Consider the following 22,364-nt stretch of genomic DNA (forward strand, 5'->3'; position numbering starts at 1 on the left):
CCATGTCCATCACAGCATCCCTGCATCCCAGCAGAGCCACATCCCAACACTGGAACAACCCCTGACTCACCAGTTTATCTTTGTGGACTGGTTGAAGGTCGTGTAATTCTGCTTTTCACATTCCCAGCTAGGAGGAGAGAAAGACAAAGCAGAGGAAAGCAATCAGTGCAGGGGGAGGGCAGGAAAGGTTGCTGGTGTGGGGTCCCTGGGCTCATGGGGTGCCCTTGCTGCTCTGTCCTGATGCCCCTGGAGCCACAGACACTGGTCGCTATAGCCAGGGCTTTCCACAGGAGCCCATCTCACCCAGGCAGTTTTTAACACCTTGTTACTGGAGACTGTGACCCATCAGAAGGGATCTGCAACCTTTACCAAGAGAAAAATCAAATTGCTCATTCTCCTGGCTTTCAAAAAAAACCCAACCCCAAACCACCACCCAGCATGCGAGAGGAACAAAACAAGGACATATTAAAAATAGGCTTATCCTGAAACCCTGAGTGAGGCTGGTGTATGTAATCATCTGTCACTTCAGGGATCTAAATGGCAAAACATATTTCCTTCCCAAAGGCTCAGACGAGATTTAGCACCAGTGTCTTCAAGGGCATCAGGATTCAGAAAATACTTGCGTGGTGATGCCCGGTCATCAACGGCTCTTGTCTGGGTCTGAAGGCCACTCTGCACCCCGGCTGTTGGAGCCAGACAGAAATGAAGGTGATGCTGAACCTTTCCAGCACCTTCCCTCCTGTGTGCCATGAAGGACACACACAGGCAGGTCTGTCCATGGGGTTTGAGCAGGGAGCAAAGCCCACCAGGCCAGCAAGCTGGGCTAAACTGGGAGGGAGGAAAACCCCCCAGAGCGGATCTTCATCCCACTGCAGGGATCTGCCACCACGTCTGCACTCCTGGTGGCACAGGGCAGGGTGGGGATGCAGAGGCAGGGGTGGCAGCAGCACTCACCAGCCTATGCCCTCCTCGGGGTTGTCAAGCAGGACACGCACAATGTAGAGGAGGCAGGTGAGCAGCTTCAGCGAGAAGTTGAAGAGGCGGATTCTCAAACCTGCAGCAGAGGAGAGGACACCATGGGCCAGGCAGCATGCTCTGGGCACCCCCTGTACCCCAGGCACCCCATGAATGTCAGACACCCCACAGCAGAACCTCTTTAGTTTCCCAGTTCGTGGTCCCCTTGCACCACAGGAGCCCCAGGGCAGCACCCAAATGTTGCTCGGACTTCGCCTGGGGCTCTGTGTGTCCTACCCACTGTGAAACCTATAGGAGGCTAACAGAGAAATAAATAATGATGAATCAGCTCCTTGCTGGCCCCAACAGATGTGAGACACGGGAGGGAGTTTTGGAGTGTATCCTCCTCTTTAGCGGGGAGCCATTAAAAGCATCAGAAGGCAGGGACAGGGCTCCACGCTGCTCACTGCACTGCAAACTGCTCACAGGAGGAGGGATGGTGAGAAAAAGCTGCTGCTGTATCTGCTCTCCCAGTTCATCGGGTTATTACTCAAATTACAAGTGAGAAATTCATCACATTTTCATTAAAAACTTCCCCGTGGGCACCCTGTTGTGCTGTGCTCCAGCTTCTTAATAAGACGACAGGATGCAAGAAGGAAAGAAAATGTGAATTTATAAATTAATGGGCAGGCAGGCTCCCTCCAGACAGCTAATGACATCTTGCAGAAAGAAAATAAAAACAACATTAGTCAAGGGGAGGCTAAACCAGAGAGCAGAGTTACCCACTGAGTTACTCAGCCTACCTTGCTGTCCCCATGGCCACTGACCTCCCTGCAGGCACAGGGAGCATTGCTGGCTCCATGGAGGGGACATTTACCCTCAGACATCCCCAGGCATCTCCTGATGCCCACCCTGCTCCCAGCCAGTTTTTCCCAGCTGGTTTCCATGCTGTTTGCCCCCAGTGAGCAGCGGCTGCAGACAGTGCCCCCTCCTCCTTGTGCAGCCAAGTCCCCCCACACCAAGTCAGCCAACACCCAAGAGAAAAGCCGAGAGGCAGCAGCAGCCCTGGGCTGGGCAGCCAGTGCTGGGGACACATGGGGAAGCAGCCACCAGCAGATGGCAATGGCTTCTCATCCCACACGGACAGAGCACTCACTCGATCGCTGGTTTTTGATGAAGAAGAGCTTCAGGCGCTCCTTGAAGGTGTTCTCATTCACGTAGAACTCAACCTGCACCCTGTGGGAAAAATACCCAGAGAAGCCCATCAGTGGGTAGGGGCAGAAGGTCAGCCCTGGAGCCCCGTGAGAGTCCTGCCCCCCTGCCCCAGCTGGATGACCCCCCAGAGCCCCAGCTCAGCCCTGGGCTCCCACCTGCTCCCGTATCACCCGCACCACCAGCCACGAGCACCAAGACAGGGTGCATCCATGACCACCAAAGCAGCTGACAGACCCACGGGGCCAGCTCTGGCTTGGGTTAAGGGCTTTGCTTTCATTCAGGTGCAACCAGCTACCATCAGACTTGCAAACTCCTTTCCCACACACGTTCCAGTGTTGAAAGCCCCTCAGAAAAGCAGTGCCTTGGAGCAGGCACTCCCAGCAACGTTTTAACTACTCCAGCCCCCGTGGGATCCTGCAGCAGAGCAGGAACTGGTGAGGGTCACATCCCCAGCACACCCATGCCCTGGCTCTGCCCAGGTAGGAGCAACACTCAGCATCAAAGCTGTTAACAAACCAATTCAAGCTAAAAGCAGAAAAATACCCTTTGTTGCTAAGATACCACATTTGGCCATTCCAGAAAACCCAGGAGCTGTCAACCAACTCTGAGCATCCCTTGGCATCGAGATCCACTGGTGGCTTGTGTCAGGACACAGGGCAGAAATGGGCTGGTAGGAGCCACAGGAGAAACTGGAAATGCCCCGTGAACAGCTGGGACCACCGAGGGCACTGCTTCACCTTCAGCTGCTCCAGTGGCCACCAGTGACTTCACCTCCAGCTTTCCCACTGGAACCACATGCTAGGCTCTATGATTCTAGGTGGGTGCCCATGACCACGTGGGAAAAGCCTGCTGGAGGTTCCTCCCCGGGGGTGTCAGCAGGGCCTGGGATGGAGCACACGGGATGAAAGGTGTGCAGGTGGAACCAGCCCCTGCCCAGCATGTCTCCCACCCACCTCTCTGCTGCTTTAGAAACACCTGTGGCCTTTAGCAAGCTGCCTCTTCACAGCAGGTTAGAAACCACACTCCTGCCTGCCAAGTGCAGCCTGCAGGGATCATGTCCTGCTGCCTTGGCCTTAGACTGAGCAGGACAAAGTCTGTTCATCATCACTACAGCTGCTAATGGGGTCAAGGGCAACAAATCAGCTCTATTTCCCTATTTCACTGCATATAACAAGTCTCTTAAGTTAAGTGCTACAATTACTATTTCTTTTTAACTGCTTGGAAGGAATTCATCAGGGTGGCACCGGCCAGGCACACAGTCAAGCCCAGGCATGGCCCAAGGTGAGCAGTGACAGTCATTAAATCTACCACCCTGCTACTGCCCCTGTGCCACCCCCGTGCACACCTGGTGCTGGCTCTGGCTGAGTGTGTCCCCCAGCACAGCCCACCAGGCCAACACTGATGGGAAAGCAAACACTGAGCTCCTGGTGCCCAACTGCAGGCACATCCCCCATTCACCCTGGGCAGCATGTGATGGTGGGGACAATAACCAGCAGCTCTGGTGGGGCAGTCACCAACCTCTGTTATGACATTGGCACCTGTGCTGGTTCCAGTGCTGGGGAAGGATGCCCAGTGGCAGCTGAAAGAAACGCTAAAGCATAAATGCAGTGGTGGCAGCAGCAGCAGGGTTTCACCAAGAGCATTCCCTCCCCCCACAGGTCCCCAGCCAGCAGCAGGGACAGGAGCTGAGTCTGTCACCCCTGGGGCTCCGACGCTGCTGGGGACCAGCCAGCTCAAGGGTAGGGAGGATGGCTGAGGGGGTTTGCACAGCCCCTGCTGCCTGTTCACCAGCCATACTGGTGGCATAAGAAGGGAGCAGGGAGGTGGGTGGGTGCCCAGGGACCCTGCTGCAGGGATGGGGAGGCAAGTGCTGGCAGCACAGCCCCATGGAGAGGGAGCAGGAGAATTAAGGAGCACGGAATGCCTGGGAGCCAGCAGCCAGGAGTGCAGAGCTCCAGAAGCACAGCTTGAACATGTGTTCAAATCCATCCTTTCCAAAGCCAGGCTTGGCAAATAATTGACTTGTGCCCAGGCATAAATCAGCTGCCACAACTTCTCATGATGCTGCACACAAGCTAATTGCTCCTTCTCCTTATTAACAGTGCCCAGAAAATCACCGTCAGCTCTATCACGAGCGCTGGGCACCCAATTCATCAGCATCCCTGAGGATTAAATGCATAGAGGAGAGGGAGGGAGGCTGCAAGGAGCATGATTCCTCTCCCAGACATTTGCTTCCATACCAAAGGGACAAACAGCAATATAAATCTCTGTCACCAGACAGATGGCTCACTGATCTATAGCGCTGCAGCCCACCTCGAGACTCCGAATATAAACACTGACGGATAAAAGAACAGAATGATTAGAAGAGATCTAACTTTTAATGACAAAGCAGCCCATGTAGTCATCCGTCATAATGGCCACAGGGAGAAGAAACACTAGGAAAGCAACTGAAGCGGATCTTGTGGGGGGGAAGAGGGTGTTTATCACTGCAAAGAGATGAAAGAATGAAAACATGTGGAAAGAACCAGCTCCTGTGCAGACAACCTGCCCTTGCTGCTCTCCAGGCTGAACACCCCAGAGTCACCTGAGACCCCACAGCCCCAGCAACACCCACGGGGTGACCATTCATGGGGTCACCATCCCACAGAGTGACCACCACATGGGGGAACCATCCCATGGAAGGACCATCCCGCGGGGTGACCATCCCGTAGGGCTGCTGCCGGGGGGGAGGAGAAGGGGCAGAGCAAAGGTTCAGTGTGACAGGAACCAGGACATCACCTCCAGCCAGTGACCTGCTCCAGCACTGGCCCCCACCTGCTTAACGCAATCCCTCTCAGCTGGACAGGTGATCCAACAGGGCTGGATGGGGCTGGCTTTTGCCAGGCAGCAGCAACCATCAGAAGTACTCAAGCTCCTGCTCCATTTCCAGCTGAGGGAAGGAGATTATATCATCTAAAACAAACCCTTTAATTTTCTTGTCACAAAGTTAACTTCAAATAAGAATCAAGCCTAACTCCAACTGCATTAACAGCCCCAAAACACAAACTCCAACGGGCGCTGCCTTCACAGCAGCTCAGCAGAGCTGGGCCATGCAAAACACCCTCCTGCCATAGCCAGGCATCTCTTCTGCCAGCCTAACCTGGGCAGCACTGAGGGGCAGCAGCAGCCCCTGTGGGGAGGGAGCAGGCAGCATCCCACCCCCCCATGCCACCCCCATCTCAGCCAAGCTGAACCCCCCCCGGCTGCACAGATAATCACAAGTTTAGTTACAAGCCCTGGGCTTGCAAGGGTGATTACCCCTATTGTGCACTTCATGATGTCAGTGCAATTTAATTTTCTGTGCTTGGTTATTTTTTTGGTACTTTTTAAATCTAGATTAGAAACGATTTATTCTAAGACGATGAGCTCCTACAAAAAGACACAACCATTTGTTCAGAGAAGTGCAGGATGCAAGACTAGGCTTTGTCCCCAGATTTTTCCTGGGCAGTGGGCACAGGCAGGTCCCCTCTGATCCCTACAGTGTGTGGCAGCCGCCAGGCATGGCTGGAAAACTGAGACAGCTCCAAAAAATCCTGTGAGCCCAAAGCTGCCCTCCTGTTCTCTAAGAAAGGGCTTAGGTGCCTGGAGAGCTTTTGCTCTTCCCTTTTCCCCACTCTTTCCCCGACAGTAACAGGCAACCAGGTTCAGAAGCTGCAGCCGGACAGACGACACGGAGCGGGCTGTGTGCGCTGCCCACCAGCGCTGTGACCCCTGAGCTTGGATCCTCCCTCTACCCCGGAGCGCCGGGAGCAGCTACAGCCCTTCCCAGAGCAGCTCCCGGCGCCCCGGGCTGCTCCCGGCTCCGCGCGGGGAGCGGGGAGAGCTGCGCGGGTGCGGACACCGAGGGGGAGGCAGGAACGGGCTGTTCCCGCACCCGCTGAGCGGGAACGGAGCAATTGCTCACGGCAGGAGCGGGGGAGAAGGTTCAACCAGGCTCCGCCGGCAAACGGGGAAGGGAACGGGGCTCCGGGGGCATCTCCCAGCGCTGTCCCGTGTTCCCTGCATCCTCGTGTCTCCTGCATCCTCGTGTCTCCCGCATCCCGCCCGGGCACCTGTGGCCCTGCAGGGCTCAGCACACAACGGCTTCTGCGAAATCCCCGCCTGGCTTTGTTTCGCTGCCTCCTCTGCCAGCTCCAGGTCCGGCTGGGATCCCATTCCCGAAGGCAGCTATCCTTCCTCTCCAACTCCCCTCAGCAGCTGGGAAGCTCATTTCCAGGCACCAAACACAGCACTGGAGGCGGCAGGATGCACCCAGAGGCTGGGACTGAGGATCTCTCCACGCACACGGAGCAGGGGCTGGTGGTGCCCGGCGGGGCCAGCAGGGCAGCGCTGACCCGCAGCACCCCAGGCTCCCCAGAACGTAAGTTCAGCTCCAGGGCAGCTCTGGTGCCTCCCCAGCTTGGGGCTGTCCTGAGGACAGCCCTGCTCAGGGTAGCAGTGCACATGTGCCCCGAGTCATCTTCCCAGCACCTCTCCCATCCCAGGTCCCAGCAGCCGCAGGGAGCAGCCCCAGCCCTGCCCCACCCTGCTCACAGCCAGGCTAAGGCTCCACTTGCTCTTAATGCAATAATAATAATAACAACGATTAAGATTAAAGCCCAGAAAGAGAAGAAGCAACAGAATAACAAACCAGGCTTTGTCTGGCTTATTTGTTTTGCAACACTGGAGATTGACATTAAGGAGTCTGCTCCTGTAATTGCCTCTGCTGATGAATCTGGATTGTTTAATTAGAGTCTGCGCATGGAGCTCATAGCTGATGGGTAATCATCAATTTGCTGCCAAGGATATCCCTTCTTCCCCAATAAAATTGTCTGTGGTGGGAACCATGGCTCTTTCTGAAGGGTTTCCTGGTCCCATCCACAACTCCTTGGTGTCAAGAGCAGTGAAGAACCAGCCTCGTGCTTATCAGCTCCCATAAAAGCAGAATAATCTCTCACTAATTATAAAGCCAGGCCTGACCACTGTCCTTGGGAGCAAGTATTGCCCCAAACACTCAGCTCCATGCACACATGCACCCCCAAACCCCTCAAACGGTGATGGAGAACACGGTTGGCCTTGGCTGGGCCTTGCTCCCACTTGCCCCATCCCCACAGCTCCAGTGCAGGGAAATACCCCAGGTGAACTTACTGTGAGAAGGAGGAATCCATGCTGAAGTCCTCGGCGTGAGGCCTACGGAGCGAGAGCATGGCAGGAGGTGAGGGAAACATCCAGCTGCTGGGCAGGAACCAGCAGGACAGGGCTGTGCCACCGGGAATGCCACTGCCCAGGGGACAAGCCCATGTGCTCGGCCAGGGGCTGCACCGTGTCCCTGCTGAGGTCTCCAGGGTGGGGATGTTGGGGATCTGGTGAAGCTCTGGTGGCTTTGCCAGTGTAAGGCCCCTTTAAGGACTCAGCTCCACAGATAAAAACATTTTTTATGCTTTTTTTTTTTGGTATGTTTTGGGTTTTTTTTACACGAGTCTCACACGGCATCGCTGCTGTGCCTCAAATCAGGGTCACGCTTTCTGCAGAGAAATTAGATTTGGAAAGATGCTGGTTGGGGTGATTTTAGAAGCCTGACATTGTATTTCTTCTACACACACCTTCACAGAGCTGATATTACACACGGGAGATGACCAGAGAAAGCAAAATGAAAGAATAGAAAGATGAGGGTAAGATGGGGGGACATGGCAGGGGGGAGAAAGAGGAACACAGAGAGGTAGGAGAGGGGGTGGGAGGTGAGGGGCCCGTGCTCGTCTACTGCACATCCCAGCCAGCCCCACAGCGCTGGGAAACAAAGCCATTGCAGCTGCCAAGGGAAGAATTCCCTTTGCAAAACTGACTCTCCATCCCCATAGATGAAGATAGGTCCTGTAGGCCCTGTAGGTCCCTGTCACCACGGCTCCTGGAGCAGCCAGAGCCCCTCCCTGCCACCCAGCAGTGCCTCTTTCCTCTCCTTACTGAACATGACATTCAGCAATTGAGAAATAGAACCAAAGCAAAGGGGCAGCTGCAGCTCATAAAGGTTTCATTTATTTATTTATTTTGCTGTGTGCTTTATGAGCCCCCAGCACTTCAGCATTGTCCAAGCTAAATAAAAGCAATAAATACCCATTTCAATTAAAACATGAGTCCAAAGGAAAAATAATTCATCCCTCAGCTATAAGGCACACAGAGCAGCCTCCCTGAAATGTGATTTAGGCTCCTATTACTCTTCTTTTACTACCTGTGTGAAGGCTGCAGGGAGGAGCTGGCTGCCTATGGAGAGCACAGGCTGTGCCAATTGTACCCACCATCCCAGGTGACACCAACAGTGACATCCCCCAAGTCAGAGCCAGGAGATCCATGAGAGATGCTCAGTTTGGGAGGGATGGTCAACCTTGGAGAGATGATCTGTCTAGGACAGATTCTCCAGTTGAGAGATGGTAATCTTGGGAGAGATGCTGGGGGCCTCAAGGTGAGGGAGCCGGGCTGAGTCTTTGTGAATAGGGGATTATAATCCCCTCCACCTGCCACCTTCCACTCCCACCCCACTCATTTTTAACTCACTGGTGCAGCAATCACGGAGCAGTGAGTTTGTTCCCACCTAACTGGTGTCTCACAATCTCTCCCAGCAATACCCAGCCCTGCTGTTTATTAATGACCAACAAGCCAGACTTTCTCCTGCTGCAAACCAGAGGGAAGTGCAGCCCTAGACAGAAGCCCAGCCAGCTCAGCCTCCCAGATTGGATTAACCCACACAAGCAGCAGTGGTTGCTCAAGCCCCTCCACTCACCTTCTGTCTGCACAGGAACCTTTAACACCTTGCAGAGACATTTATGGGCAAGAAACAGCAAATAATTTGATTTTCTCTTGATATACTGCCAGCTGGCAACCGAGAAGCGAGTACAGACAGGGGCTGATTTCAGCTGCAGCTCCCCAGTGCTCCAAACAGTGACAGCACATTGGATGACACAGCACAGTGGGGTCCTGCAGACCCCAAAGGTCTGGTGTGACCAGGGTCCCAGAGCACCAGAATGAGCTGGCACAATTCCCAGGACACCTTCCCCAGACAGTGGAGCCACAGGCTCACCAGGTGAGTACACAACTCACTCACAAAAAGGCACCATGAATAAAAGGGACTCCAAAGTGATTGGCAGACCATAAATCTTCCCCCAACCCCCGGCTGTGGCTTCAGCCACTCAGTGCAATAAAATAGTGACCAAAAGGTGCTTGTGGCTTCCAACTGAACGAACACCTTCATGCCAGCCAGAGAGGGAGGAAGGACCCTGAAAAGTCACATGAAACCTCTCCTTCTTCCCACCAGGCACCAAAATCCTCGTAACTGCCTGCTTGCTGAAAAAATGTGGAAAAGAAAATTAAGAAAACTAAAAATCTCTCCAATTCTCATCTGAAAAACAGTGATTTTCCAGACCCCAAAGAGTTTAAAAAAAAGTTTCAGCTTGACGACTTTGGTTACCACAGAGAGGACCCGTTCTCTGCAGGGAGCAGGATGGACAGAAGGATCAACAGCCCCGTGGAGTGCCCAGCACTATCCCATGGCTGAGCTGGCCCAACTCCCCCCCAGCCTCCCTGCCAGGCACCGGCCCCGAGTGGAGCCACAGCTCCAGCTCCAGAGGGGCTGCACAAGTGTCCCCTCCTTGCTGCTCCTCACCAACTCCAGCCCTCGCAGGACTCACCTGCAGCGTCACTTACCTGACAACTAATACAGGTTGACCACCAGGGGGGATTGGCAGGAACCCTTTTGTGCACAGTTTCACTTGCGAGGAAAGAGAAGATTTACACTACACGGTTTCAGAGCCACTTAACTGAGTCAGAAAGGTTACACCAGCTTTTAATGTGCTTTAAAGAGCCAGACGAAAGAGCCATCAGATTTAGTGCCCTTTAGCCCCCGGCCTCAAATGCCTTCAAAGCAGGGGCAGGGCAGGGGAGTTAAGATGAACCAAGCGAGGTAACTGCCTGGGGAGGCTCCCTGAAGTGATGCTCATCGTCTAAGACACAAGATGCACCACGGTTCCTACCACACTGACAGTGAGAAACTCATCCCCCAAAATAGCCTGATGTGAGAAGGACAGATGGGAGGAGACAGAAAAAGAAACTAAAGAGGGGGAGAAGGAACTAGCAAGAGGAAGGGGAACAGGAGAGGAAGAAGCAGGTTGTCCTGCTCCCCAACGTGTGCTCAGCATCCCCCACCTCCCCGGCTGCAGGACCGGGCAGGGATGGCCCCAGGGAAGGGACTTGAGTCCCTTTAGCACCCCTGACCCAGAGGGAGCTGAGCAGGCTTGCTGCCCCCTCCCAACCAAGCAGCACCCTGAAGGGCCCTGGTTCCATCACAGCAGCTTTTTCTTTCTTTCCCCCTTGGCTTTCCTCCCCACAAACCTGCATTGCACCCAAGACACCCCAAGCCGAGGAGCAGGCGCGGTGCCAGCAGCGCAGCGTGGCCCTGCCAGCCCTGCCCACCAGCTCCCACCACTACCTGCCAGAAGGAAATTTTTGGCTCTCCCAGCAGGGCCTGGGCAAAAGGGACCCTGCAGAGGCTGAGGCTGCTCCCGTCCCCATCCCCCCTGCTGCTGCCGCTCCGGGGGACGGTCCCGCCTGGCATCCCGCTCCCCCTGCAGCAGGAAAGCCTCCTCTGGAGGAGGAACGTGCTAATTAGTGCCCATGCCCTGATGGGAGGGAGGGAGCTAAACTGAAGGGAGTGAAAGCCCCGGTGTTTCTCGCCGGGAAGACTCCAGCCACCTCACTGAGGTAACATGGCTGAAAACAAGTCCTGCTTGTTCCTGCCAAAAGTACCTCGAGCTGAGAGACAAGGCGAGGCTGCAGGAGGTGGGACCGTGTGGCCTGAGGAAGAGGAAGAGAAAGAGAAAGATCCAACCGGGTGGAGGTGCAGGCAGCCCTGCTCTGGGATGCACACAGCAAAAGGACAAGAGGAAACAGGCACAAGATGCAGCAAGGGAAATATTGCTCCCCCTGAGAGTGTTCAAGCCCTGAACTGGGCACTCAGGGAAAACTCCAGTCAAAACCCAGCTGGACTGGTCCTGAGCCAGTCCTGAGCCAACTTTAAAGTTAGTCCAGTTTTGAGAAGGGGTTGGACCAGACTCCAGAGGTCCCTTCCAACCTCAGCTCTTCTGCAATGCTAGTTTTCTTCCCCAAGCCTCAGCAGTTCAGGTTTCAGCTCTCGCAGCTCAGCAAAGGCGACCCAAAGAGGCAGGGCAGGGAGGGGCAGGCAGCACTGAGCCCTCCCAGGGCTTAGGACAGAGCTCCAAAGCCAGGCACCTTCAGGGTAAGTTTGCAGCCCCTTAAGAGTATCAGAGTGCCCCAGGGCAGGCGGCGCTCGGAGCTTTCCCTGCTTCCAGCAGAGCTGCACAAACAGGACATGATTATCTTGTAAAAATGTTTGTTGTGTTTTTAAGCCCACATCTCCGGTATCACAGAGAGATCAGCAGCCCATGAAATGGGATCCAACCACAGATATTTGCACATCCTGAAGCCTGCCAGCAGCTTCCTCCCAAACACAGAGCCAGGAGATGGAGAGCACAGAGCAGCACTTGGCTTTTCTCTTTGTTCCCCATCGCACCTTCCCCTTTCACATTCCCTCCCACACAAGCCATACAGGACCAACCTGCCTTGGGACAAGCCCAGTTCCTGGGAGAAAGACTCAGCCTTTCAGGGCTTGCTCCATCCCATGATTGCTGCGTGCTGGGATGGTTCCAGTGCCCAGGCAGCAGGTCTGGTGGCAGAGCCTGTCCTCCCTGGAGTGGCTGGGGGCTGCCCTGCCTGCATCCCCTCCCCAGAGCAGCCCCTCGGGTACAGGAGTAGCTCCAAGCATCTTCAGTGGGAGCTTCTTCCACATGAGCAGCCCGGGCCAGTTCCATCTAGATGTCTGATCCCATCCCACCCACAGCTCTGCAACGCAGCATCCCTGTCCTGGATGTTCAGGACCAGCCCTGAACCCCCTCTTTTTGCCTCCAGCTGTGGGATAATACCTGGCTGTGGTTTCTCTTCAGGTGATTTCAAATCCTTTCCTCCTGTTTTGACTGAGAGCCCCTAAAAGCTTTGAGCTGCTGCAATGACTAAGAGACCTAGCAAGAAGTTAAATAAAGTAGGTGAGAATAAACTTCACTGGCTTCAGCCATCTAGAGAATTCATTTGCATCCCTGAGAACATCATGTAATACAACATCTCCTTCCCCCATCTCCTGGCAATTTCACTCCCAACTCCCAGGGACAATTGTTGCCGCTAACTTGATAACTCTGCTTGTGTCTGGCTTTGGAGGAGACGAAGCACCTCAAAGATGCTATTCATCATTTCCCAAGCAATCTTCCTGCCTTTGTTGCTTGCACAGACAGTGAAAAGAAGAGCAAGAAACATAATCAATTGCCAGCTCGGCTGTCGGGAAGCGGCGCTGAGAGGAGGAGGAGAGCCCGGCAGGCGGGAATCCAGCCACTGCAGAGTGTCGAACTGCTGCCATCAACTTCTCTTCCTCTGCCTTCAAGCTAAACACTTGAAATTCCAGCAAAACCCAGGGAAACAGGTCCTTTCATAAAACCCTTTTATAAAGCCCTGAGGCGCTCTGGGGTGCTCTGCACACTTGGATTTCTGGCAAGGGTCCACGAAAAGGCTGGAGCAATGGGAATTTTGAAACGGTTGCCCGTGCCCCAGACCCAAGGATGTCCTGCAGCATCCCTCCCTCCTCTGTGCCACACTCTGCCAGGAAACCAAGAGGTCAGACCTGGGATGAAGGTTTGGCTCCCTGGACCTGTGCAGGAGCCCACCAAGCCCTCAAGAGCTAGGCAGAAGCCCCTCCTGTGTGTTTAAGCCCAGCTGGCAGGCAGTGGTTGGGATGAGTTAGTGAGAGTCGCTCAGTTGAAAGTACGAGTCCTTTTTCTGGCCCCAGTGCCCCTGGGTTTGAACCCTGATACTGCTCCAAGGGGCACATCCAAGGGCCCAGAGGCAGCATGGTCCCTCCAAAAGCTCTGCCAACAGCAGTGCCCAGGATGGGCCTTCAGAGACAGACATACCCTCAGAACAGGCCCGACTTTGGTGACCCTTTGAAGCAATGAAAACGAGACACAAACCCAGAGCAAGAGCAGCCTGATCTACACTGGGAGCAGACACAGATTCAGATCACCTGTCAAACCATGCTGAGGCCACACCAGCTGCAGGAGTTTCATCCCACTGCACCCACAGGGTGCCCTTCTGCAGCTTTCCACACATCTGAGCCCTCGCCCAACCAAGTCCAAAGGCAACAGCCCGCAAGATCCAAGTGTCCACTGCCTAGAGAACCAGCACCGGGGCCATCTGGAGAGTCACACCCCTCCCACCAGCCCCAGACAGGCACTCCAGGTCCTGCTGGTGTGCCAGTACTGTCTCCCAGACCTGGGGACTAAAGTGTGTGCCAGGCACAGCTCGGCACGGGGGAAGGACCACGCCAAAGCTGCTGCAACACACACCTCCCTCCTTGGCTTCCCCAGCCACATCTGCTCATCCGGGCTCATGGCCAACTTCCCCCCAGCCCACTGGTGAGATCAAGGATGGGACTGAAGCAGAGGCATTCACTCCCTCCAATCCAAAGCCAGACAAGACCACGAGCAGAAGCTTTCCTACAGTGCTAATTGGCACTGGCAAGCAGAGCTGGAAACGGCCCCAAATCACCTCCTCGCAGATGCACAGCACACAACCATGGGTGAGACAGGTTTTCCTGGGAAGAAAGACAGCACGGATGGGCTGGAAGACTGAAGAGATGGGAAATAATGAAACAGAAAATGGAATGGACAGAACAAGAACTGAATTACTGACATCTGTATCCTTGTCGTAACCAGGAGACCTGGCTTCTCCCGAAGCTCTGTGATTCAAGTGCATTTTTACCCTCCTGAAAAGCAGCTGGTCTCTGCACACACCAGCTCTGTGCTTGCAGGAAGAGGCTGCAGCAATTGGCATGGCAGCTTTTTCTTTTTTTTTTTTTTCTTTTGCAGTTGTAAGTGCATTATTCCCTAGATGAGGGATTGAGCATCTCTTCTTCTCTGCAAACATGGTGCTCATGTGAAGTGCACAGCAGTGCAAATAAGCCTCAGCCTTCTACTGCACAGAGAGGGTGCAATGCAAGTGCCTGGTGGTGCGTGGCAGCCCCCCCAGACCCAGACATGCTTTTGGCATGGAAAAAAAACCAAGCAGCACTCATAAAAAATTCAAAGGAACTGGCCTCCTTCTGCTCCAGCCACCTATTTCATAATACAACTTGGGAGCCGGATTGGATCCACCACCCCTTCAGCCCAAGGAGGCACTAATCCCTCTCATTCCAAAGACAAAAGGTGCTGCCCCCCCCTCTCCCTGCAGTCCTGAAATACCTTTGTCCGACATCACTTCCCAAGGATCCCATCCTCCGAGCCGGCAACAAGGGGCTCACCCCATGGACATCCTCCGTGGTGGCCGGGGGGACGGTCTTGAGGTGGGAATTGCTGTCGGAAGGGGAATTCCTCAGCTTGGCTCTGGCCATCCCGCCCGCCGGGCCGCCCCTCTGCCTCCCGCCTCCGTCCCCCCTCAACTCTCCCGTGCATCGCAATCCTCACCGCAGTCCGCTCCGAGCCGCCGGCACGTACCATCTCCTTCCTCCTTCCCTCTCCCGGCGGCTCAGTGGAACAATCCTGCCCTGTACATTTATTTTGGTAGTGAGGGGAGTCGAGGCAAACTCTGGCCTTGCTGCTGCAGCGAATTTGGTGCAAAACCACCGAGAAACACACCCCAGTGCAGCAGCCTCCAGAGAGGCTTTGTTTAGAAGATCATGTCGTCGCCTTCGCTGCCTCCTGGAAAGAAATAATGGCTTTGCTCTTATCACCACCAGCAGGGCAGGGGCTGAGGGATTATTTTTTCCCCATCCCTGTTTTTAGGTAGCAGTGTGAGGGGGAGGAAGCTATTTTATCTCATTCCTCTGTGCAAGAGCAGCCTGTGGAGTGCATGCCAGGGAGCAGACCCAGCGTGCTTGGCTGGCAGACACCAAGGAGCAGAGCAAGGTCCCCTCCCAAGCACACCTGCTGGGACCTGAGCACAGAGGAACTGCTGCTGCTCCCCCCGAGCTGCCATCAGCCAAGGGGCTCGGTCACTGCTCACCTGGCCAGGCTAAAAGAGTGCCTGGAGAGGGGCACCTGCCTGTCCCAGAACAACTCAGAATCCCTCTTCAGGAGGGAACAGAAGCTGCTGCTCCTTGGCCACACTCCAGCCTGGGCTGATGCCCCCGCTCAGCACCCAGTGGTGGGCCAGGAGGGGCTGGGGTCAGCACCAGGGACAGCGGAGGGCAGGGCCTGCCCACAACCCTATGGCAGGTCACCATCACCATATAGCAGGTCACCATCACCCTATAGCAGGTCACCACCAGCCCATGGCAGGTCACCACCAGCCCATGGCAAGCCAACACTGCACACCCACTCTTCCCCATGGTGCACTGGTGCTGCTCCATGATGTGCCACTGCACACCAGTATTGCAGGCCAGCACTGCCCCACTGCCCACTTTAAATAAAGACTGAACTCTCTGACTGCCCCCCAGGTAGACACCAGGCCATGACCAGCCAGAGCAAACAACCGAGCTCCACCACAGGATTTCTTTAACACCACTGTTATGTACAAAGACTCGACACACTGACACCTGGCAGGGTGTTCCCAGAGTCAGCAAAAGGCCACGGAGGGAGGGCTGTCCTTGGGTAGGGCAGAAGCTGCCCTGAAGTGGGACATCTGGGATCCAAGGTACTTCACTTCCCGGATGAGGAGCTGCTGTTTCCCCTGGCACCAGCCACAGGCCCTGACCCACCACACACTTCCACAACCCATGAGGCCAGCGCAGCTCCCGGCACCCCGATCCCTCACCAGATGCTGGGAAAGAAAGGCTGATCCCTTCCTTTCTCTCTCACTAGTGACCTGCAGGCACCAGCTCTGCTCCCTGGTCCTCCTCCCACAACTGGTACCTGGGGACAACTGACCTCACGTCAAGGCAGCCCCCAGTTGATGCAGGAAGAGAAATCAAGTCCCAGTTTCCTGTTAACCAAACCCTTGTTTCCCTGCTCGGGGTGTTACTCTTCATGGGATTTCACTGACTGTATTTCAGCATTTTGAAACGCAAAACGGATAAAAACCCGCAGCCCATTTGCTAATGTGTCAGCTTTCAGCATGCATTTAATTTCTCCTTTTGCCTCAAAATCATTCATTAGCTCCATGCATTCATTTTCTAACAGTCATTCCCTTCTGCTTCATGGTTTGCTTCAGCCCATCGTCGACTCATTGCTCAATATCCGTTTACTTCAGGGTGTTGTTCTCAAGCCTCAAACACAATTACTGAGCCCAGCTCAGGCCTGACAAATTGTCCTGGAAATTAGAGTCCCTGGGACCAGGGCAATCAGGTCTCTCAGGGAGCTATTTGTCAATTCCACAGTGTTGTTTTCCCAGTTCCAGAAGAACATTGATTTGATGTGAAAAGTGGCTTATGCTGAAATTATGCCATCAACACTGAACAGAAGAGGGGCTGGGGACAGGCCTGGCAGATTGTAATGGAAAATGGAAACTCTCCCATCATACTTTGCTGAATAGAAAGCGACAAAAACCACATCAAAGAACCCTTTGAAAAACTCCATTCCCACCTGTGGGAGCCTCTACCTGAAGATGCTTTTTCTGTTGAGCACTAAACACAAACCAAGGCACAAAAAGCAGAAGAGAGGGGAGAGATCCAACACAGGACCCAAGGAACAGCCAACAGGGCTGCTGGTCTGAGCTGCTGTTCCCCTGCCAAGGGACAAAAGAGGCACCTGATGCTGAGGAGAACCTCTCCGAGGCCAGACAATCCCACAGAGTTACTCGGGCTGCTCAGACTCACCTTGGGCTGCTGAAGCAACTCCTTTGGTGTAGTTCTGAGAAGTCTGAGTAAGGAAGTGCTGCACAAACAGGGGCTTTGGTTTGTGGCTTTACCCTCATAAGCCTGCAGGGAAAAATCAACAAAACACAATCTTGGTAGCATCAAGGTCCAAGCAAGAACTCCTCTGGCCCAGAAATACTTGCCCTGCTCACTGACTGCCAACCATCTGACTGAGAGCCAGGAAATTGATGTGTAATTTTAGTTTGAGAGCCCATTACAAACTGCTGATTTCTCATTTCAGCATCTACATTATGCAGAGACCACTGCTGTGCCGGGGGCTGGGGAGAGGGCTGGGAATTGCTAAGCAGCAGTTGCAGCAGTAACAACATTTCTGAAAATAAGATTTAGAAAGAAGCAGATTTTTCATTAGTCTTAATTGAATCTGCAGCAATTGCACTGTTAAACCTTCTCCTTTGATTCAGGCAGCTTTCAATCCCACCTGCCAAAATTCTTTGTATGCACATATTCAACATATTATCACTCAAGCATGACCTAGTCCCTTAGAACTAGCTGATGGCACAGGAAGGGGCTGGATTTATTCAAATTCTTCTAGCAAACGAACTGTTATGTTGAGCTATGACCCCAAAGTGTTGGTGTGTGGAGCTTTCTGTAAGAAAGGTCCACTCAATAGCTTCAAAGATCTAGAAAAGTCACTGAGATGTGACTCTGGAAAGATGCTGCCAACAACCATAAAAAGTAACTTGTGTAAGAGAAGGGGTTTTGCTGGCAAACGTCTGTGCTGGTGACCAGGTGAGGATCTCAGGAGAGACTTTATCCATGCCACAGAGCTACTGCTCTACAGGAGGGGCTGCCTTCATACAAACACAGCCACGATTCCAGGAACCCAGAGCTGAAACATCCTTAAGGCTCATTCTCATCTCCCTAGTGAACCACCAGTTCTCCAGACCCACCGGTGAGCTGCTTATTAACAAAAATGCTTATATAAGCTTTTTTTGTATTGATCCAGAGTCAACTTTAAAACTTCTCTCCATTTTCCTTCCATTAGCCTGGAGAGGAAGGTCCTCTCTGGCACATGGCCACTGGCACAGGAGCAGGACCCCAGCACTCTGCTGCTGCTGAGAGCCAGCAGATTGTGCTCAGAGACATGCAGTGAAAATCCAGGTTTAAAAGACACAGGTGAACAAATCCTTCTCCAATGGGCTGGGAAAAAAAACCAGGGTAGAGGGGGACTCCTACCCACCCTTCAGGTTGCCCAGGGAAGCTGTGGCTGCCCCTGCCCTGGGAGTGTCCAAGGGCAGGTTGGATGGGGCTGGGAGCAACCTGGTCTGGTGGGAGGTGTCCCTGCCCATGCAGGGGGGTTGGAACTAGAAGATCTTTAAGGTCCCTTCACACCCAAACCAGAAGAAAAAAAGAAAAAAAAGCCCAGCCCTCAGTGACTCCTCAGGAACCTGTGCAGCTCTTGGCAGCACCAGCTCATGCAGAGCCAGGGCACCAGGCAGGGAACCCCAAGCCCTGTCTTGCCTTTCTCCTCCCTCTCCCTGTGCCCTCCTCACTGCCTTGGCTGGTTAATGTCTTTGCACTGCAGGTGCTGATCAGTTCCCCGAGAAGCTGTCAGATGGATCTCCACCACTGAGAGCTCTCCTTTGTGTTTGGGGCTCTTTCCCCATGTTTGTCTTTAAAAAGCAACACCATTCATATGAAAAGTTGATTAATTCCTCTTGTTACAATTATTCTCACAAATAAAATCCAGTTACTTCCCCCTGTGAACACGGGGGATAATGGTCCTTACCCTTCTCAGCAAAGCATTTCAGTTCCAGGGGTGAGAAGCTCTGTACCAAGCACTGTTATTATTAAGCTGTCATTAAACGCATTTCAGGAAAAGTTCACAGGCTGCAGGGATTTCTGCTGTCACAGTGGCTGGCCAGGACAGCATTCGGGTTCCTGCCAAAACCACAACCACGCTGAAGAGCGTCTCTAGCTCAGGAGTCTCCACCAGAGCACATGAACTGCAAGGAATGTCACCACTGAAGCCACTTCCACCTTGGGAAGGGTGTCACCTCCAAGGACATCCCACCCCACGGGCCCATCTCCCACCATGGTGGGCTGGGGGAGCTGCTCCATCCCTCAGCACCAAAGCAAACCAAAGAATCCAGGAGGAAAAAGCCTGGAGCAGAGGAACACCAACACTCACCAACCCATCACACAGCTCTGGAAATCTGTGGCAGCCGGTGCCACAGCAGACACCAGACGCTGGAAGGTGCCTGCAAGACGTGCACAGCACAGGCAGGAATTAACTGGCTGCATTTTAGCCCCTGGTTTCCCCTGTTTGGGCTTGGCAGCTGGCTCAGGCCGTATGGCCCAGCAGCTCCTGGCACCAGCTCATCCAGCGTCTCCTCTGCAGTTTGGGAGGCTTCTCTAATCAACTGGAGCACTGGAGGGTCAGGGAAGAGGCAGCATTTTAGAAAACATGGAGGAGAGCATATTTAGCAGCAGCAGGAGAGCTGGAAACAGAAGGAAGCCTTTGAAGAGCCGGGCTGATGGAGAGAGATGGAAAAATTATGTAAAGTAACAAACTACATACAGTGCCTGCAGGCTGCAAGGCCGGGGGGGGGATATGAAGTGTCTGCTAGAAGGAGAGTGTTTGATTTCTCTCCTCTTCCCTAAATTCCCCTCATTAACATTTCAAACGTTAACAATTCCAAAAGCTGGTGTTTGGGAGAGGGTCTCCTTCCAGCCCCGCACTCCAGACACCGCCCAGCAGCGCTGCCCCACGGCCCCGGGCACCCAGCAGCCTCCCCAGCAGCCCCAGCCCTGCTCTGCCTGGTCCCGAGGGGCTGCAGGACCCTTCCCCAGTATTCCCAGCCTCCCGCAGAGCTGGAAGGAGCCTTTATGTAACTGCCACACAAGAGCCTGACGCGACGAAGCCCAGAACTGTCATCACAGCCCTTGCAAACCCATTTTTACCTCTCTAAGTGTGGCTCACCAGAGACGAACACGAAAGCTGCAAACCCAGCATGTTAACTGGGGACTGCTTGGCTGGGAGAAGAAATAGAGCAGAGCTGAGCAGATGCTGAGCAAATATCCTGACACAGACACGCTACCTCCAGCAACCGCTTCCTATTTCTGTGGTGTATTTAACACGCTCACAAGCAGAGCAATGAGACCCTGAAGCTCTTACAGTGACTCGTAATCTCTTCCCAGTTCTGCAAAAAGCTGAGGACAGGTTAAAATGGCTGGAGGAACAAGGAAATGTACCTCTATACCCATCACATCTGCTCAAGCCAGTAAGGAAATGAAAAGCCCTGGGGTAAAATCTAAATATACACCTTCAAGGAAAGCATGATGAGTTTCCCAGCAGACCGCTGGCCTGGCTGAGGCACTTTTCCAGATGAGGACATCACAGGGTCACTATCTGCTTACCAAGCTATGACAGGACCAGTGCTGGGGCCTCGGCAGGCAGAGCTGGAGGAATGGGCAGCACCTTGTGGAGCATGGTCAGCTCTGGCCCTGAGCAGGGTCCAGCCTGGTGGGGAGCAGAGGAGAGGGCAGCAATACTGGGGGAAGGCAGCAGGGCAGGACTTGGAGCCAGGCAGGAGGAGGGGAGGCTGCAGGGCTCCCCCAGCCCAGGGCTGGCAGAGCTGTGGGCAGTGACAACGGGGCAGAGCCCTCCACTGCCACCGGTGCCCATGTGCTGCCTCCTGGCTGTAACAACCCTTGTGCTGGAAATGTTCATTGCTCCAGGGCTGGTGCAGTGCTTCCCCCCCATGGTTCTGAAAACACCCCGTAGACACCCCTGGGTCCTGCTGGTGACACCTGTGGGAGGAGTTGACCCACACTGTGGGACAGGGGGAGCCAACAATCCCAGGTCATGATTCCTGTGGCAATTCTCTATCTTCCCTCCAGCCTTTCTGAGGGTCCCAGACCCCCAGACCTCTCCAAGGCCAGTACTTTCCCATCCTGAGTGGCTGAGCCAAGACCCGGAGGAAGGTGCAGGATGCTCAGAGCCGCCCTGGGCAGGGGCTGAGGGCAGGATGGACAACATGGGCTCCCCTCCAACTACCACCCAGCAACACCCTGCTCCCCAGGACTGGTCCCAGCTTTTCCCAGGAGATGCAATAGGCAGCAGCAGCTGAAAACTCACCTTGTGCCTCCCCACCAGCCCCCTGCCAGCCCTTCCAGCCCTGCCCCCAGGAGCTGGTGAGGCTCCAGATGGAGACACACAACAGCATTTAATGAGCCAGGAGCTGCAAAACACCTCACAGAGCTCCCTGGCACAGCTTGCCAGGAAGCAATTTCACAGATACTTTCAAAATGCCAAAGTGATCCCTGCTTTGCAGTTTAAAGGACTCTGAACCTTTTCATTTTTGCAGCAACTTTGCTACCAAAGTATTACAATTCCAATGAAATGCTCTGCTAAACTGCAGTGTTTACTTATTAAATGGCTCTAAGAGTTTCTGATTTAAAATGTGGAGAATTTTAGCATCTAAAAACCTTCTTAAACTTTTTCTTGTTTGTTTTGTGGTTTTTGGGTTTTTTTCCTTTTTTTTTTTTTTTAACAAAGGCAACTCACGAAGGGAGAAACTTTGGCCTTGGGGCTCTCTATCAGCTCTGCCAACTGTGTCTTGTGGTAATAAAATTTTCTTCCCTCCCCAGGGTGGCTGGATCAGGCTAGGTACCATTTGCTGTACATTTCCTGTTTCTGACACGATTAATTTTGTAATATGTTACATAAGGCAGAGAAAACAGCAAGTCGGCATAAAGAGGAATCCACAACGTGCTGCAGAAACAAGGCATGAACTCCACAGAGTCTGTGACAGCCTCATCACGATGTGTGGGAAGGACTAGAACAAGGGGTTGTACCAGACCACTGATCTTCAAGTATGTTTCTTATTTTAACTTCAATGAGAAAAACTCGCTCACCAGTCACCAGCACGTGGCAGCTGGAAGTTCTGCCCTGGGATGGGAGTCCCTGCCAGCTGCTCCCAGGTGCTGTTGGGACCTGACAAACAGGGTCTCTGTGGTTCCTATTCAGCCAAAAGCAGGGCCCAGCACCAAGGTTTTAAAAGCAAATCAAGGTTTTCTGTGTGAACCTCCAGCACCATCAGGCACCACGTTCCTAAAAGCCTTAACACAGCAGTTACTCAGTGGCAAAGGTCCTTCACAACCTGGGGACCTACACACTGCAATGCACAAGGGGAGTGTGCAGGTGACTGCATTAACCACCATGCCCCTGATGCAAGAGGCCCCAGGGGCCTCTTTTGCACAAAAACTCCTGAAATTCTCCCTAAAGGAGCAGAGCTCTGGGCTGCACCTGCAGGAG

The 22,364-nt window shown here is 53.7% G+C and overlaps 1 protein-coding gene across 13 annotated transcripts in view; it reads right to left on the minus strand.

Moving 5' to 3' along the window:
• The window catches only part of KCNT1 (potassium sodium-activated channel subfamily T member 1), a 73,210-nt gene that overhangs the window by 21,735 nt on the left and 29,111 nt on the right, over nucleotides 1-22,364 (minus strand). For 6 of the 13 annotated variants that reach the window (XR_007891292.1, XR_007891293.1, XM_051636678.1 and 3 more), the window contains exons 1-5: nucleotides 14,535-14,746; nucleotides 7,336-7,377; nucleotides 2,111-2,190; nucleotides 955-1,054; nucleotides 71-127 (exon numbers count right to left, since the gene is read on the minus strand). Coding sequence is in view for 11 of the 13 variants with exons in the window: in XM_051636678.1 (XP_051492638.1) it covers nucleotides 71-127; nucleotides 955-1,054; nucleotides 2,111-2,190; nucleotides 7,336-7,377; nucleotides 14,535-14,683 (428 nt within the window). In the remaining 2 variants the exon portion in view is untranslated. The other 7 variants (XM_051636686.1, XM_051636685.1, XM_051636681.1 and 4 more) reach the window with 5 other exon arrangements.

Source organism: Apus apus, chromosome 19, assembly GCF_020740795.1.
Source record: "Apus apus isolate bApuApu2 chromosome 19, bApuApu2.pri.cur, whole genome shotgun sequence".
Taxonomy (NCBI): domain Eukaryota; kingdom Metazoa; phylum Chordata; class Aves; order Apodiformes; family Apodidae; genus Apus; species Apus apus.